Source organism: Poecilia reticulata, unplaced genomic scaffold (genome assembly GCF_000633615.1).
Source record: "Poecilia reticulata strain Guanapo unplaced genomic scaffold, Guppy_female_1.0+MT scaffold_155, whole genome shotgun sequence".
In the NCBI taxonomy this organism is placed as follows: Eukaryota; Metazoa; Chordata; class Actinopteri; order Cyprinodontiformes; family Poeciliidae; genus Poecilia; species Poecilia reticulata.
The window spans coordinates 734,802-753,502 of NW_007615016.1; the positions used below are offsets into that span (position 1 = coordinate 734,802).

At 46.9% G+C, this 18,701-nt stretch overlaps 1 protein-coding gene across 1 annotated transcript in view; it reads right to left on the reverse strand.

The window, feature by feature from the left end:
• Window positions 1-630: 630 nt before the first annotated feature.
• The window catches only part of fgfr4 (fibroblast growth factor receptor 4), a 20,399-nt gene continuing 2,328 nt past the window's right edge, over window positions 631-18,701 (reverse strand). The window contains 21 exon segments of the mRNA XM_008401953.2: window positions 631-2,311; window positions 2,314-2,427; window positions 3,102-3,207; window positions 3,940-4,077; window positions 4,156-4,226; window positions 4,728-4,850; window positions 6,389-6,579; window positions 6,682-6,792; window positions 6,869-6,990; window positions 7,218-7,363; window positions 7,755-7,948; window positions 8,594-8,732; window positions 8,820-9,010; window positions 9,470-9,593; window positions 9,665-9,831; window positions 10,149-10,238; window positions 10,320-10,592; window positions 11,558-11,608; window positions 12,824-12,974; window positions 13,068-13,249; window positions 15,698-15,885. Coding sequence (XP_008400175.2) covers window positions 2,159-2,311; window positions 2,314-2,427; window positions 3,102-3,207; window positions 3,940-4,077; window positions 4,156-4,226; window positions 4,728-4,850; window positions 6,389-6,579; window positions 6,682-6,792; window positions 6,869-6,990; window positions 7,218-7,363; window positions 7,755-7,948; window positions 8,594-8,732; window positions 8,820-9,010; window positions 9,470-9,593; window positions 9,665-9,831; window positions 10,149-10,238; window positions 10,320-10,592; window positions 11,558-11,608; window positions 12,824-12,974; window positions 13,068-13,249; window positions 15,698-15,785 — 2,925 coding nt within the window. The 5' untranslated portion in view covers window positions 15,786-15,885 and the 3' untranslated portion in view covers window positions 631-2,158.

The window sequence follows — 18,701 nt, forward strand, 5'->3', positions numbered from 1 at the left end:
GGTTGCTAGGTAACGGACTGGGCTGAGCTGGGGTTGCTAGGTAACAGCGCAGTGCACACAGATTGTGAAATAATCTGTCAGTGGGTTTTTAGAGTAGATTAAGAAATTATCGACCTAAAACAAACTCCTATTTCTTCCTGAAGAGTTGCCTGTAAGTTAGTTTTATTTTATTTTGAGTGAACTAGAAACTACACCAGAAATACTTGGTAAGAAGTTTTTTTGCAATGTTTTCTTGACATAAATCTCAAGAACACAAACAACACAGGAAGTTTACGCCTCTGTTCAAACGGATCAATGATCAGAAGTCATTTAATGTAGATTTCTGAGATGAGCTCCTTTAAAAAGCTGACAAGTTTTCGATATCAGACAATGACCAGGACGCAAAACAACACAGAAAAAAACACTAAATCTCACCAAGTGAGATTAAAATAAAACAAAAGTTCTGTTTCCACTGGCAGATGACTTCATGTATAAGTTTGTTTTCCCAACGTTTTAATCAATATTAAGGAATTACTTGAAACAAGCTCCTGCATCTTGCTGAGACGTTACTTGTAAGTTAGTTTTGACTTATTTTAAGTGAATATTTGACCAAAACTACTTGGAAACATTGAGTGTTTTTGCAGTGAACAAGCCGTCGTTATTGTCACAGTGGACTTTTGTTTACCAAGAAGCTGTTAAGTATTAACAGAAGATGAAGCATGGAGGTGGTGCACCACTGATCATTGTCCTGTGTGAAACAAGCAGAAATGTAAGTAAATTAAACGGCTTCATATGGAGACACCTGACGTCTCAAAGCAAATAAATATCTTTAAATTGTCCATGTTTGCAGGACAGAAGCTGGTCATGGAGGCGTGTCCGCCACCATTGGTCTTCCTGTGTGAAACAAACGGAGAATGGAGCATTTGATTGTCTACATACATACAGTCCACTGGAATCACAGTAATGTTTAAGCTTTTCACAACAATTTATGCGTTTATCAGTCAGACAATCACAAAAGTGGAAAACTTGCTTTCAACTGACTGCTGTCAGTGCTTGTAGTAACAGAGGTGTACGGGATTCCAGTGCTGCTAAAACTTGCGAGCACTGTATTTGTGTATACACAGAAACTCCAGATGTGTGTGGACTTTTCCCATTATTTTATTTTAATTTTCTTTCTTCTTGGAGCAGAAAGTTGTTGCCTTAAGCAAAATTAAAAATGCAAACTAAAGGAATGAGTATTTATGGGTTTCACCGTTTCACGGGGGAAGATCATTCATGGCGCACCGCCTCCAACCTACATTCTCCACTTAAATCATCCTGTTTTTTCCTTAAATATGACATTATCTTCACAAAATGAGTTGTTTTGACTCCCTCTGTCTCTGTCCTCCTCATATCAGCCGTTAGCTTTAGCCTCAGGTGAGCTAATCTGAATTAATGCTAAATGAAGTTTCCTAGTGTTATTTACTACAGGTAAGATAGTAACTGCTTAGAGTGAATCTCAAATCCAAAAGACTCAAAACCTCAACTGTTTTTGTGGTTCCATTTTCTTTAAAAAAATTCAAGATTTAATTTGAAGAGTTCTCAAGTAAAACTCTCGAACCGCTTCTTTTCCTTTCTCAACCTCTAAACTTTGAATACGTTTGGTACTTTGAGGTCAACATTTTCTCTCATTTTCCCAACAATAACATCATATTTATGTCATTCAGAATAATTGGTGAAAGGCAGCTGTTGTTCTGTCACTGATATGTACATAAAATATTTTATTATTCTAATATATTCACAGGAAATCATCAGTTCAGGCACTTTGCTGCCACTACGGCAACTTCTTAGAGTGAGAGATCCTGAGATTTAAGACTTCTTTTTTAAATAAGCAATACAAACGTAAAATATTATTATATAGAGCAATTTATATCAACAATCAATTTCTTAACTTTTTATCATAGCAAAATAGTAATTTGTCTTTAAAACGTCTTCAGGTTTCTGGGTTGGTGAAGCAGCTCTTCGCCTCTCCAGAGGAAAACTAACCGCAGAAAAAGCACAGAATGAGTTTTGAGCTCCAGCGTCTTTCCTGCAGCGCCGCCTCGTTTCGCCGTCAGCAGAGTTCAGCTTGTTCTCCGGAGCGCTGCGTCCGTTTTCCTCCGCTGGCCTCACTGCTCCGTGTGGATAGAAATGCCTTCGTCTATCCAAGGGCTTCCATGAAAAGTCCAATGAGAATGAAACCTTTGAGTTGGGAAATGCAGCTTGGACCTTCGGTGAGGCGCCAGCAGGAAGCAGAGTCTATCGCAGAGCCGTTTTGGGGTCGATCCGAGAACGGACGTCCTGGTAGGCCAGGAGGTCGGTGGACAGGGCGTCGTGCGTAAAAACGGAGTCGTTGTCGGAGGAGCAGGAGCTGGAAGTGTCCTCACAGGACGGCGAGTACTGCTCGAACGGCGTGGACAGGTCCAGGTACTGCGGGGGTCAGAGGAAGACTGGTCAGGCTCAAATCAGGGACTAATAAAACGAGTGAAAACAACAAACACATAAATGATGCAAATTCTAAAACACAACTGGAAAAAAATAAACAGAAAAACGGATAACAGAAATTAGAAGCAAACAACAAAATGAAAATCCTGAAATCTCAAAATGCTGCAAACAGGAAATGCCCCAAGTCTGAAACACAAAAGTCCTCCAGGCCACTAGGGGGAGTCAGCCAACAAATCCTACTTGTTTATGGTAAAGTCAGAATATGATGATTTACAGTCAGGGGAAAGATGGAGGAAGACAGTAAAGATGTGTGACATGACACACGGTTTTTTACAGTATCAGGATATTTACATTGATAGCATCAGATGCGCCAGACTCCCCCTAGTGGCCTGGAGCTCTTATGGATTTGCAGGATTTTTCCTTTTGGTTTTATTTCCTGTGGTTGCAGCAATAAATGCACATCACCCAGCCCTAATCACATCGTTTTTAGTTTGCAGAGTTTTTCTGCTGCTTCTGTGTTTTTCAGTTCTCAGAGACGTCGTCAGACTTTAACGGCTTCACCGCTTTCCAGGCGTGTAAAATACGTGTTTTAAACCACTGGATAATTGGGAGAGTTTTGGGCCGGCTCAGTTAAAGGCTGGTGTTGCAGCGGGTCTCACCTCGTCAGAGATGGAGAGCAGCGCCTTGTCCAGCTCCTCCACCAGCTGCTTGAACGTCGGTCTCTGGGTGGGAACAGCGTGCCAGCATTCACGCATCAGCATGTAGCTGCAGGGAAACGAACATTTCATCACAACATCACAAGGCGTGAAACGACTTTTAATTAATTACTCAAGTTATTGTCAACTAATTTAGCAATTAATTCATTAATAACTGGAGTATAAAGACTCAAAAAAAGTATTTTATCAAGAGAACACAAAGCAGAAATGAACCCAAAACTGTACAAAAAATATAAACGATTTGTATTTAAGACTAAAATAAAAAAACTTTTCCGGCACAAATATCTTGTAGACCCGGTTCTACTGGACCCAGAACATCTGCTCCACCCCCAGCTGCTCTGAGTCAAACCAACCTGTTCCCCTCCTGGCCTGTGGGGGCGCTGCACCAAGAACCACTGAAGGAAACGACACAAAAACCTGAAGACACTGAGAGCAACTTCCTTCTTCACCAGATGGAAACAAGATGGAGGATTTTAGCGGTTGGAGGATTTCTCTTTAGGCTAAAGACCAGGAGCCATTTCTGCTGCTAGCGCTAGGCTAGCATGYTAGCTTTGGTTGGATTTACCCAGAATGCCCTGCACTATAGTCCACTTCCTGCTTTTGGGGCGGTCTCTGGTCCGCTTTTTGTTCACATTCAAACCAACCAGAGTTCACTTCAACCGAACCCAGACCGAGGTTTGGAGGTCAGAGGTCAGTTAGCGTTCACACCTTGGAAATGGACCGGAGTTCCTGGACAAAACCCAAAACCCGTTTCGTTCGGACGGAGGAGTTTCTGACTTACAGTTCGTGTGTGCAGTTGGACGGCTTGTCCATGCGGTGGCCCTCCTTCAGCAGCTTGAACAGCTCCTCCACCGGGATGCCGGGGTACGGCGACCCGCCCAGCGTGAAAATCTCCCACATCAGGACGCCGAACGACCATCTGAGGGAGACATGGTCAGACCACCACGTTAGCTCCGGCTCCATCAGAACCCCGCGGCTCTGGAAGAGTTGGACTCACACGTCGCTCTGGTGGGTGTAGACTCTGTCAAACAAAGCTTCTGGTGCCATCCATTTCACCGGCAGCCGGCCCTGCAGACACGTTAGCCACTGAGTTTCACCAGCCAGGATCGGTTTGGAGAGTCAACATGACTTTCCTTTCTCATTGTCTAAATGTTCTCCTCTCCTGCATCAAAGCCTCCTTCTCTCCTTCCTCTCGTTTCCTCCCTTCATCACCACCTCCAGCCTTTGCTTGTTTGCCGTCTTCCCTCCTTTGGATCCCAACTATGTTCCTTCCTAATTTGAGGAGTTTGGGACCGGCTCAGCTAAAGGTTGCTGTTGTCGCGGGTCTCACCTCGTCAGAGACGGAGAGCAGAGCTTTGACCAGCTGCTTGAACCTCGGCTTCATGAAAACGAAGCCAATTCATTTAAGTGAATCTGGCATTTTTCCCTCTTCCTTTCTTCTTTGAATCCACATCAAAATATGCAGAAAAGCAGCAACTTTCTCCCCCTTTCAGCCAACCTGATGAACTTCAAGGCCACCTGCTTGACAGGAGCTTTTCCTGGTGAGAAAGTGCAGCAGCACAAACTCACGTTGGTGGTTTTCTTGTAGTAGTCGATCTGGTGGACGCCTCTGGCCAGGCCGAAGTCTGCGATCTTCATCACGTTGTCCTCCGTCACCAGGACGTTCCTGGCTGCCAGGTCCCTGTGGATGCACTGCAGGAACACAGACAGGAAACAGACCTGACTTTATGGCCCGTCTCTCGGTTCTGCTCCGTTAGCTGCTGGTCTGAAGCAACAAGGTTTCTAGAGGTTTCACAGCTCAAATATAAAACTTTTTAAGACCATTCTGAATAAAATGTAAGACCTGCATTTCCATGGAAATGTATGAACTTTGTCCAGCCAACCGGCGATGAATTTGCACTTACCCACGACACATGCAAAACAGCTAGCCAGCTAGCTAGCTAGGTTATATTAGCAGCCAGTTAGCAGTAGCCTCTCAGAATGCTATGAGACGTCCGAGTCAAACTTTTCACTGAGAAAAGTTCAATGAGCAAAAACTACCAGCAACATATTAGATTTAATCGTTCTAGCTCAAAAAACAAACCCTGTGATGAGGCTAACTTACTTTATTTTTGTGAAATTAGGACATTTTAAGGCCTTAATGTGAGGATGTGTAATCACAGATTCTGATTTTCACAGAATAAACTTCACAAGAGGGCAGAAAAATGTTTTTCTTTCTGCTTTTAGAGTCATGAAAGCTTCCGGATAAGTCTGGGTTGTTATTTCACGGCGTATGGTAAAACGTAATTGCACATTCTCTGCCCAAATGAAAAGACTGGCAGTCTAAAATCAGCTCACAGGGCCTCATTGTAGTGAATTCCACAAAAATAAAATGGTCTTTATATAGAAATCCTGGAGTTTAAACCAACCCTTCAGGAAGAGGGGAAAAAAGAAAGCAGTGTTTGCCCACATTCAACGTATGTCATTAAGTTTATTTTGGTTTCATTGGAAATAGTCGCGGGATTTGTGGGGAGCTGCAGAACGAACCGCTCTGGGTTTGTGGGTCTCCCCGTAATGGTGGGTTAGTTTCAGACTCTGGCATTCAGCAGAGCCAGAAACCTGATGCCAGACGACGGCTCTGCTCCGCTCGCCTGTTTGCTAACAGATTTATGGCGACGTTAGGAAGGACAAAGCCCTGCAAGCCGAAGGGACAGGCAGATGGAGAGTAAACAGGACTGAAGCTGCGGCAGCTCGCTGCTCAGGAATGCCGCTCCGAGACACCGGCTGGCACAGACAAAGAGACGTGTTGATAAGACGCACTCACAGACAGAGTGCATGCTGGGAAAATGAAAGGAACTGAAAAACGGGGTGAAGGGGGCAAAGAGTAGAAAGAGAAAGGGAGGACAACAGCTGGTCCGGCCGGCGGGATTCAGAGTCAAAACGCCGTTTAATGAAGGATCCGCAAACCAATCGGCCATTAAGCCGCTTCACCCATCTGGGATGCTAAACACAGTTAGCATCGCAAACCATAGCAATGTCTCCTAATTTTATAGGTTCGACTATGAAGGAGAAATGTAAACAGATTGTGAAGCCCTGAGTCCCACCAGTGTAATCAGATTACTTAGTCCAGGGGCCCCAAACCTTTTCCTGAGGGCCACATAACGTTTCCCTTCTCTGCTGGGGGCCGGAGTCAGTTTGTACCAGAAACAGTGAGACGACTGCAGGAGAGCCTACATTTCAAGTGAACCCACCCTTTTAGAGGCCAGGTACTCCATCCCTCGGGCCACCTGGTAGGCGCAGGACAGCAGGTCTTTGAAGGTGAGCTGCTCCTCAGGCACTTTAGTCACATCAAAGGTGTAATCCATGCCTGGAGGCCGCCTGGCCCGCAGGTACTCCCTCAGGCTGCCTTTGGAGGCGAACTCCACCAGCACGTACAGGGGGCCTGAGGAGGGGCAACAACAGGATGAAGGGCCGGTTGCTGTGGCTGCAGCCTCGGGGCTGGGATCACTCAGGCTTTAGGAGACAGGAGGACCATCAAGCTCACCATCCTGTGTGCAGACCCCCAGCAGGTTGATGATGTTCTTGTGCTTGTCCATCACTTTCATCAGCTCCATCTCTGAAATGAGGTCTGCCAGGTCTTTGTCTGTGGCGTCATCTGAAGAACAGGCCGTGTCGTTTAGACCGACAGAAAGCCGAAAACTCATCACTTACTTTCATTTCTTCATTTTCACCTTTCAGCATCTTGACTGCAACAGTGGTGGCCTGATCCGGGAAGTCCCTGTTGATGCCAAAAGCTTCGGCCCTGACCACCTGACCGAAGCAGCCCTCGCCAAGAGGTTTTCCCAGAGTCAGGCTAGAGAGAGACAAATGAGAATTGTACAAATCCATAATTTGAACCTTTGGTTTCTTAAACTACAGGCTGGAGAGCCAGAAATGTCCTGCAGGCTTTTATTTTAGGTCCCCACATGATTCGATAGCTGAACCTCTTACTGAGCCAAATGAAACCTCACAACCTTTTAGGATTTCAGGACACAACCTTTCACCTCCCTGCTGCAGGACATCGACTGTGTTGAGACTTACTTCTCCCTGGGAAACTCCCAGTCTGGATCGTACGGCAGCTCGAACTCCAGAACTCCAGCTAGCATCGGCGAGCAGCCGGACGACAGGCGAGCCACCCTCATCAGAGACGCGCTGGACTTCCCAGACGAGTTGGACTCCACTGAGTACTTCACAAAAACAGACTAAAGTTCAGCAACCTTCCTTTTGGATCATACATTTGTTTCTATAGACACAGTGTATCGTCAGCCTGGCGGCCCTCCAGGCTTGGCATCGCTGGTTTAGTTCAGATGTTGCTGTGACCCACCAGTAAACCGGTTCAGCTGATTGTGTCGTCCTGCAGCTGCCTGCTGGCCTCACACATTATGATTCTTGCTCTGAATGTTTGTAACTTTAAAACACGGCGGAGCGCTCTAGCGCCACCTACCACCGGGTTTTCCCTGGATGTCTTACGAACCTTCAGGGTTCATAATGAGCCTGTTTATGCATTAAGCTCTTTATTTATGTAAATGATGGACCAGTATAGAGCTGAACAGTCCAGATCAGCTGTTAGCGCCGCACCTGTCTGCGCAGAGGGAACTTGGACAGCTTCTGGACAGGAAGTGCGTCGAAAGGCTCCCTCCGTGGATGGACCTGCATCCGGCACAGCACCACGATGACGACGGCCATGATCAGAGCCACGAAGCCACAGGCGTAGATGATGATGTCGGTGTACTTGGTCTCCATGGTCTCCATGGACTCGGCTGCTTCTTCCTCTGCAGGAACCAGAGAGACTCAAACAGCTGGAGGCCAAAATGCTGGGCTGAAGCTGCAAAAGGACTAAATCTGCTCTACAGGTGAGAGTTTTATGGATTTTACTCAAGACGTCACTTTGGACTCCTCTGGCAACATTCAGGTAAAGAAAGAGTCTCTTTGGGACATTGACCTTTGACCCGACTCTTGTTCATGCTGCCACACCGCAGCGTGTTGGTAACATCTGAGTAAATAAGACTCTGTTATGTTTATGAGATAAAACAAAGCAGGTATATTCGTGCTTTTCTTCCTTCCTCCGTCTCATTCGCCTCATTTGGAAACATTTTCTGGAAAACTTTGACTTGATGTGCAAACAGACAGAAACTGCTGTCACAGTTTGGCATCTTAGTTACCTTCCCGGTGATACGAGGAGTGCAAAACGTCTCAAGAAGATTTAATAGAGCTTGTTAAGGAACGTAAGTTACTGGTGCAGCTCCAGTTCTTCCTCTGGTTCCTGTCATCAATGCCCACCGATCAGGACTATTCTACCTCAATGAGACAGGAGAAGAAGAGCCTGGGCCTGCAGCAGTATGAAGACAGTCTGCATCTCCTGGCTTATATTGGTGAAATGCCGTGTTACTAAACGATATAAACAGAATCATGTTTACCTGACAGCACGGTGAGCCAGGCCGACTGGAAGGCAAAGCCGATTGAATTTCCAGCCAGGCAGGTGTACTCTCCTGCGTCCTCCATGGTCACCTTAGACAGGTAGAGCACCTCCACCTCGGACATGTTCAGACTGCCGGTCTGCCAGACATGAGTTACAGAAGGTGAGCATCAAAACCCCGTGTCCGGGTCTGATCCGATCTGACTCGTTCCACGGTGGATGCAAACCTTGAGGACCTGAACGTAGGGCGTCCCATCGGGACCGTAGCGGCTGCCGTTCCTTTCAACGTGTTTGAGCCACTGGATGTGAGGCTGAGCGTCGCTGTAAACCTTGCAGTGCAGCTGGACGTCGCTGCCCACCACCGCTGTGGTGTTGGCAGGGAGACCGGCCTGCAGGATGGGCCTGTGGGGGGAGCGCTCTGCATGGAGACAAGGCAGGAGGAGGCACTGAAGCAGCATGTTTCATCTGAATGTGGGAGCAGAACAAGATCCAGGATGGGATCAGACTGGGTCTGTTCGCCTGCCTCTCTGGCAGCGGCCTCTCTGATCTGCGGTCACTTTCCGATCTCGTTAGTTTTCTCGTTAGTCTCCACCTCTTGTCCCCGTCAGCAGGGAGAGAAACTGGCCCCGTGCTCAACATCCACCAAAACAAGTGAACAAACAATTTGCAGCCCTCCTCAGTTTCTTGTCACCAATCAGGTAGAAAACTGGACTGGACGCCTGACCGTCCTTGTTCTGGCGGTCATCGTCAATCCCAGGAACCTTCTGTTCAACCCTCAAATTAAATCTTTAACAAGTGCTGACTGAAGCTTTGGGTACCATCAGCCAGATACCGTCTGTATTTAGTTAAATCTGAAGCGCGATGGTCCGTGTCCTACCCAAAACATCCAGAACGTAGCTGTGGGTGATGGATCCGTATCTGTTCTCCACGGCGCAGGTGTAGTTCCCTCTGTCTGAGGGCACAACGCTCTCCATCACCAGGCTCCAGTGCTGATGTCTGAGCTGAAGTCAGATATCATAAAGAGTGAAAACACTAAATCTGTCTCTCGTAAGAAGGTCAGACTTCCACTAACCTTAATCCCACCGATGCGATGCTCTCCTCTGAATTCACGTCCGTTTTTCAGCCAGCGGATTGTCGGCACTGGGCTCCCCATAGCAGGGCAGCGAAACTTCACAGTGTTTCCTGCAGGAACTGCGTACAGCTTCTTCTCCATGCGGTGGCTGTGGGTCCAGTAGGGCCCTGTGGAGACAAACACCAACAAAGTTAAGATTTTGATGAAACGCCGCGGCATGAAATATGGGGTTGATGGGGTTATGGATGCTTACAAGTTATTTTCCCCAAGTTCCACTCAAATCTAAAGCCTTCGAGGGACAAGCTAGGTTGGTTGTACGTTTCTGAAGGGCAAATCTACGTTGAGTCTGAGGGAAAAGGCCGAGCTGAGCCGAAAGTCTTCGGCCCAGTCAGACGTCAAGTCTTTGTTTCTGCAACTTGGGTTGCAGAAACAAAGACGGGAGAATCTGTAACCCGAGTCAGACGTTGTGAAAACAACTACACACCCCTAGAGAAGTAAACTTGGTCCTTTTCAGTTTCAGCAGATGAATCGTCCACGCCGTCGTCCTCATCGTCGTCTCCTGATCCCAGCATGTCTGATAACAAGACGTGAGATTCACTAACCGGATACAAATCTGATTTTCTGTCACGAGGAACCAAATGTCTGTTCATCTTACCCGCCACAGTGATTGTGAAGTTCTGCACGGGATTTCTAGTTCCTCGAAGAACACAGGCATACAGCCCTGAATCCTCATACGTCACACCTGTGATCTCCATGATGGCGCCACGCAGCTGGATGCGGGGCGTGGCCAGCAGCCTGACCCCCTCCTTGTACCAGCTGACCGCCATGCCTGGCCGGCTGTTCGCATCGCAGCGCAGCTTCAAAATGTTTCCCGGCTCCAGCAGAAGATTTTCAGTGGCGTCTTCCTCACCAAGGTCCTGAGGAACCTCTGTCAAATTCAAGAGAAGTGTTAGAAGAGCCGCGCCAGGACTGGTTTTAATCCACTGCCACACAGCATTAGCCAGTCTCTGGCTCAATCTGTAAGCCCTCAGCTATGACCTTGCACCTCATCAGCATTTTCTGTCCCCACATATGCATAAGCACAATGGAGCTGCCATGGAAACCGAGGCCTTAATGACCCGACCCTCCTCAATCCAACCCCTCCTCCTCTTCAGCAACTTACTGGGTGGCTGAGAGCGATACGGCTAACACAGCAATCGCCCTCCCTCCTTTATCACTCCAGAAAAGGGGTCAAGAAGAGGAGCGAGCAAGAGGACCGGCTGAAGCTAATGAACATGTTGCAACGTGACAGAGGATGGAGGCGGGTGGTGAAGGATCAGTGAAGCTGAAGTGAGTCAACAGACAGAGAAGCTTTGCTCAATCAACACAAGAAGCTGAATTTTTCAAGGGCCAGTCATGTTCTAGCCTCTTGTTTCTTACAGGATTTCATATTTGCCCATCTTTCCGACCTACTGGGTCTGAAGCGAAATACACTCTGGATAGGACTCTCTGGCAACAGCCTGTACTTGTCCAGAGGACCCCAAACGCCTCACACTACAGCATATCCTCTGGAGACGTCTTTCTGTCTTGGCATTAGACATTCACACCCTGATGGTGCCAAGCAAGGCTACCAGGCGGCGGCGTCACTTCTGACCACCACCAGCAGGATGAAGAGTTTCTCCCAAGGACACAACAACTCAAACCGGTAACCCGGTTACAAGACGAGCGCCTACCACCGATGCCACCATCGCCCCAGTCAATATCAGGGCAGCAGAGACATGAAGGACAAACGATCATACACACTCACATGCCAAGGGTAATCTACAGACATGCAGAACATGTGAGCTCCAAACCAAAGACCTTCTGGCTGCAGCTTGGCCGTAATCAGTTAATCAAAATGAAATGAAAAGTTACCTGGTCGGATTTCAGCAGCGGTCACTTCTGCTGTTCTGGATTTGATGGCACCTAAGAAAGGAGATACTGCGGGTCAAAAGGTTGAAATTTCATCAAAACCAGCCTGTTCCCCTCCTGGCCTGTGGGGGCGCTGCACCAAGAACCACTGAAGGAAACGACACAAAAACCTCTGAAGACACTGAGAGCAACTTCCTTCTTCACCAGATGGAAACAAGATGGAGGATTTTAGCGGTTGGAGGATTTCTCTTTAGGCTAAAGACCAGGAGCCATTTCTGCTGCTAGCGCTAGGCTAACATGTTAGCTTTGGTTGGATTTACCCAGAATGCCCTGCTCTGTAGTCCACTTCCTGCTTTTGGAGCGGTCTCTGGTCCGCTGGGCGTTCATATTCAAACCGAACCCAGACCGAGGTTTGGAGGACCAGAGGTCAGAGGTCGGTTAGCGTTCACACCAAACCTCGGTTTGGTCCTCTAAGGTCGCAAGGAGGCAGTTTCAGGCCCGGCAGCATTGGGGGGCATCGCCCACCTGCAGAGTCAGCTGTGCCCCCCTTGGACTGGCAGCTGTTTGTTGTTTTTACCTTAGAACGGCCAACTCTCTGTTATTCCTCTGTCAATCTGATACCGTAGGAGCTTCCGCACTTCCCATATCTGTGTCCTCTGTCACTTTATCAGCCATTAAAACGATTTAATCGTTAAAACGTCGTGACCTGGTTTTTCAAGCTGCCTCTAAACGCAACATGAGTGCTGAGACGCAGACGCCCGCGCTGGGTTTACACCTGTGAAGGAGACCTGCTGCTGCTGTGCGGAGCTACGCAGGTGTGTTAGGCAGAAAACCAGCAAAACGCAAAGAACTTTTCACAATTTTCAGACTGTAACTTACTGAGTTGAGTAAAGCTGTTGGATGCAGCTAATGTTAGCTAAAAGATGACTAGCTAATGTTAGCTAAAAGATGACTAGCTAATGTTAGCTAAAAGATGACTAGCTAGTGTTAGCTAAAATATGACTAGCTAGTGTTAGCTAAAATATGACTAGCTAGTGTTAGCTAAAAGATGACTAGCTAATGTTAGCTAAAAGATGACTAGCTAATGTTAGCTAAAAGATGACTAGCTAGTGTTAGCTAAAATATGACTAGCTAGTGTTAGCTAAAATATGACTAGCTAGTGTTAGCTAAAAGATAACTAGCTAGTGTTAGCTAAAAGATGACTAGCTAGCTCTCTGGAGTTTGGTAAAAGCAGACTGGATTGATCTGGAGTGAATGACTCTTCCTCACCAGGCAGGACTTCCAACCATGCTGACTGCATGGCCTGAGCGGTCCGCCCCCCATGGACGCTCTCGGCCATGCAGATGTATTCGCCTGCATCCTCCATGGTGATATTGAGCAGATGGAGGGTGCTGACCTTGGAGCCATTACCTTTCAGGGTCTGCAGAGGAGATGGTAGTTTAGAGAAGGGACTTCATTCTTGCCCAACATTACAAATGAAATGGCAGAGCTTCTGCTGCAGATGAGTTCTTACTGTCAGGGCCTTGATGCGAGGCGGTCCTGCTCCGGTTTGTCCTGAGCTGCTGGATTTCAGCCACTGCACCTTGGTGGAAACCGGCCTGTGGACTTTGCATGAGAGTTTCGCCTGGCCACCAACCACCACTGTGGTGTTTTCTGGATACCCTGGTATGATGAGAGGCCTGGACGCGCGGAGATCTGGAGAACACAAAGAGGTGGTAACGGACAGCAGAAGTAGAGGAAATCTTTGGCTCTAATTAGTCTGGCTTCTGAAGACAGGCTGTTCATAACACAGCCTGGATTAGCAGCTGCAGACTACTGTGGTTTCAGAGAAAATGTGACAAAGGACAACCTGGAGATTCCCCTTTACCAGGAAGAGAAGCGCGCCATGTTGCTAACAAAACTCTGACATTTAATGCTGCCAGGAAGCAGTGATAGAGTGCCCTGATAACCCAGCTACGATGGTGTCACTGTCAGCTACAGGGGGCCGCTTGTCCTGAAGCGGCTCTGCTGCCTGGCCGGAGCCCTTTGCCGCTGCTCACTCACTCAGGACCAGCAATTTTCTGTCTGATTGCATCCTGCGAGCACTAAGTGAAAGGGCAATCTGTTCCCTGGTGGGAGTGAAGTGCTGCCTTTCTGTCTAATCACCCAGAGTGCAGGCAGGTAATGCTTTCAGGAACAAATAACATGCTTACAAGCTTGTAAGTGGAAAATCAGACACGCAGGCTCAAATGAAGGAAACACATTCAAAGAAATRGTTTTTTATGTTTAGTAAGAATTCAAAACATGATGACATTTGTTCACATTATAAGAGAAGAGAGGAGCCAGAATCATCCTGGTTTCTACAGTCTGGGGCAGGAGTKGAGAACGACCCGCCAAACTCGGCCCTCTTCAGACGATGAAGCCCAACCTGTCCACTGCGCCGCAGACGTCTGGAATCCCATCGCATCTGCCTGAAAACCTGCACATCCGAGTCTGAGCTGTGAACCAGGCAGCCTTCAGCCACGTTAATGAACTTCCCCAGACAGGGACGCTGCCCTGGAGCTGAACTTACCATGGGGTGTGAATTGTCACCCAGAGGCGAAGGGGCAAACAACAAGAGAACCAACACAAACGAGCCGCCCAATCAGCCGGCCTGGCAGGAGGAGACGCAGCTGGGACAATGAGACCTTCATGTCCCCACAGAAACGGCACAACAACAGCGGCGCGCCGTTTGATAGCAGAAAACTACAAAACACGCGGAAATCTTCAGCGCTGCTCCTGATTCGCCCTAAAAACAGRAGAAACCTCTTTAACAGTGAATGTTCAGGATGTCAGGGGTTAAAAACCTGACAGCAAACAGCTCTGCTTTTTATAAATAATAATTCAGCAGCATCCAAGTGTCAGATTTATGTTTTATTTTAATTATCTGACTGTCTGGAGAGCATTTCCAGTGAAAAGCTCAGAAATTTAAGATTAATCTCAGGATTTCTAGACAAAAAATATGTTCTTAAGCTTGAAAAGTCAAAAATTTGCTATAAAAAACTGAGTTGAAAATGTTTGACTTGTCAAACTCAGAAACGTTTTCTGTAGAAAATGTCTGCAGCCGCCTTGAGTCGCAGTGGTTAAGTGTGCAGGCGGCTCAAACTGTACATAATGCTGCCATGACCAAGTTTTAGAGTTTAACGCTGATTTACATGTTTTAATTTCAGACGTTTTCACGACGCACCAGAAGTAACAGTGGATCTTTTCCAGACTTTTTAATGTTGCTGAGACCAAGAGTTCAGTAAAAACATCCATAATGTGAAGGAACAAACTGAAAGCTTAGTGGGATGGGCGACCCGCTGCTCCACAGCGCCGCCGACGGGGGATAAATCCCAGAGCGGTTCCTGAAGACGTTTCTCCTCCGTCTGAGCAACAAGCCTCAGCTGGAAGCATCTGTTTCCACACATCCTGACAAATACACCATCACTGCGTTTCAATCAGCCCTGAAAACCAACACCGCTAACGATAAGCAGCCATCATCGGCTTTCATCTGGAAGCTGCAGGGAACAGTTGGACTGATGAGGTTGCAGCTGAGCAGAAACAGAGGAACCAGCAGCGTCGGCCCATCAAGCACCACGGAAACAGRAAAMGCTCCTCGGCCCGAGGATCTACACTTCCGGGCCGCTGGGCCTCGCACGGATCAGGCGGCAGAAACACTCCGCCGACGCTAACGCTAATGCTAATGCTAACGCTAACGCTAATGCTAACGCTAACGACACATTTGCTCCGACCAAACTTCGACTCAAGCTTGAGATTTTTCTGCAATGCTAAGAAAACTATAGAAACAGCAGAAAAGTCTCAGGAAAAATAAAGTGCATGGAATAACCAGAGTTAACAATCCCTCCACTAATTTAACGTTTTGACTAAATTTAAGGCCAACTAAACATTTTTCTGATGAAGTAAAGAAATGTGAAGGACTTTCAGGCGTTAGGGGACAGAAGCTCCATGTTTTATGACTTTAATACTTTAATATCTTTATATGACAGATCAACACAAAGTTGTGCAAAATGGTGACTGAACAGGACACAGTTTCCACAAGCGTTTCTACTCTAATACCCCCAAATGAAACCCAAACAGCACCAGGCAGAGCAGAACAGCGGCTCGGGCACCAACTGGTCTCACCTTTGGTTCTGATCTGGGGAACGCTCCGGGCCGCCACTCCGTCCGCCACGCAGAGCAGGAGGACGCACAGCAGGCGGCCGCGCGCCATCGTCCCGACGCACCACCTGAGTTTCACGGGGAAGAAGCAGGAAGCCTGCGAGGGGCCTGACGCATCGGGACCCCAGGGAGCCACAGGAAGTCTCTCAATCCTGCAGGAGTAAACCAGCCAGAGGACAGACAGTGAGACTGTCTGTCCTCTGAGAGAGACACGAACCGTCCTGATCGCTGTAAAGCTAGACGTCAAAAACAAACAAACGCCAGACAGACAGACAGACAGATGTCCATCTGTCTGTCTGTCTGTCTCACATCGTCCAGCCTCTCTGGCATCAGGCCGTTTCTGTCTCACTAAGTTTTTCTTTTTAGTTCTGGAGTGTAGATGAACTTTCTGTCTGTCTGATGAAACGTCTCACGTTGTGGTGGGACCTTTGCGGCAGCCATCTTGGGCCCCTGCTGGAAAGGAGGCCGGCCTCAAGCGCAGCTCGTTAATAGATACGAGCTGCAGCTTGACCGGTCGAAGCCCAAAGGAATTAAAAGAATAAAACGACTTCGCTGAGCTCTAGTAAACCAGTTTTGTTGAGAAGGACCTCGCTGCCGCAAACCGAAAGGGACTTTGTGTTATTCTGATTTAGTAATGTAGTTATATTAGTTGTGTTACCGCCCCCTCGCCACTAGAGGCAGTAGCAGGCCTGAAGAGATGCAATGAAAGAGCAGATTTAGAAGGACACAGAAAGAAGTACCCGGCCAAGCCCGGACCGTTTCCTAGCAACCCGGCCAAGCCCGGACCGTTTCCTAGCAACCCGGCCAAGCCCGGACCGTTTCCTAGCAACCGGGAGATCATTTCATGAACATGGCATTCTCCCCAAGTTATTAGTGAAAATATGTGCATTTGACACCTTTTCATCAATATTAATGAAGTGTTGACTGAACTGATATCTCACTGAAAGGTTCGCTGTAAGTTAGTTTGTCTTATTTCAGGCTCACTAAGATATTCGGACCAGGAACTGAACCAAAACACTTTGTAAGATTTGTTTTCAGTGTCAAAGTTTCATTTCTCTGATTTAGTCATTTGGTGTCCAAAGTTTCATGACAACACAAATGTTTTTGTTTTCTGGCGTTTCTGTCTATCAGGCTAATATGATATTAAAGTATTTTGTAAACTTTTTCTAAGTTCCATCCAATGTTTGAAGAAAATAATAAAAAATAACCACAAAAACACCTAAAGATCAGAAATTTGATGACATGTCAAACTCAACTATCAGTATCAGCGATACTGGTCCTATGCTTACTTGGTGTCGGATTGATACTAAAATATCGTCGGCTTACTAAAATAATAAGTCATTTTTTGCAAAAAGTGACTTCTTTTTTTTTGCCTGATTTTGTTTCTGCTTGATTTTTGTTAAAAATGAAGATCAGAGACGATGTGCCGTCTGTCGCAGTAGCAGCCATGTTTGCTTATGCCTTGGGCCGGCCGGTGGTTCTGACTCTGTTACACATTTAGAGAAACTCCTCATGTCTACAGCATGGTGTAGGAGGTGTCTTGCTGAGGGGCTGCCAGCTGTGCAGCCAGGTGAAGTGGTCCTGACAGACTGGCCGGCGGCGGGCTGTCAGGGAGCCACCGCAGGGATTTTCTGTTTTTTTGTTTTTCTGCGGCCTGCTGCGCCAGCTGAGCCCAGGCGCCAGACCCAAGCGGCGCTTGGAGAACAAGCTTTGCTGAATGAAACGTATTCTTTCTCAATTAGGGCCTGGAAAACTCCCCCCGTCTCTCTCCTGTTGCTGCTAATTCCTCCCGATGGCGGCTGAACTGCAGCCGGAGCCAAAAACACTTCCACTGCATCCTGCTTTCTTTTTATTATCCACATCTAGAACCGGAGGGAAGCGGCGTCGCCGGCGCGTTTCTGCCACATAATTCACGCTTAATAAACCCGACCAGTCAGCCTCCATTTAAATACCAGAGCTTCCTATGCGAGGCTGCTGGCCATTTCATACTGTCAGTTCTTACACTAACAAAGCGATTTATCTGAAGTTGTACCAAGTTTTGTATCATTTAACAATGGTGAGACACTAATAATAGCATCTTTATTATCATAATGAATCCTGTTTAAACATTAAAACAGAAGATGGCAATCCGGTTAACTGTTATTCTGATTTGTTATGTACTTCGTAAAGTAATATTTATATAAAATATATAAATGATTGGGAAAGTTTTTGTGTTTTAATCCAGTTTTAACATGTTTAGCTCCAGCGCTAATGCTGAAGCTAAACTTGCTAGCAAACCAATCTCCTTTTCCCAGAGGTATCCGTGGTTAATGGATGGTACATTTTAGTTGTTGTAAGAGACGTGGTTTACATTCCACCATGTTGGAATAGATTTTAAAAGGCTTGCATCCAACTTTAACTAGATTAGCACCAGAGCTAATGCTAAAGTCAAACATGATAGCAAGATGAGTTTGTTAACCTTGGGACAGTGTTTTCAATGAGTGGCAAATCTTAACTTTATTTTTTAGAAAGAGTTATATGCAACAGCTCCAGAGTAGATTTTAAATCTTTTATAAAGATAGCTAGCATTGCTAAAGCTAAACTCAAACATGCTAGCAACCTGAGCTTCTTATTTAGAGGAAGTTAAATAGCAGAGCTGTTAGTGTGAAGGGAAAGGTTTACTATGCTGGATAGTTTCTACCCAGCTTTAGCTAACTAAGCAACAGCGCAAAAGCTAAAGTCAAGTTTGCTACACTGTTAGCCCTGTAGCCATTGCTAATGAACTACACTTCCGACTTGTGGTTTTCGGGGAACAGCTACATTCCAACATTTTTGAATAGATTTAAAATGTTTTTAGTCCAATTCAGGTTTGCTAGCAGGCTAAACTTTTGAATGAGCAGCGCACCCTAGCTGTTGGAACCATAGATATAAGAGTAGACCCCGCATTGGCTGCTCCGGGGCAGGAAATACGGCGGCCATCTTGGAGAGG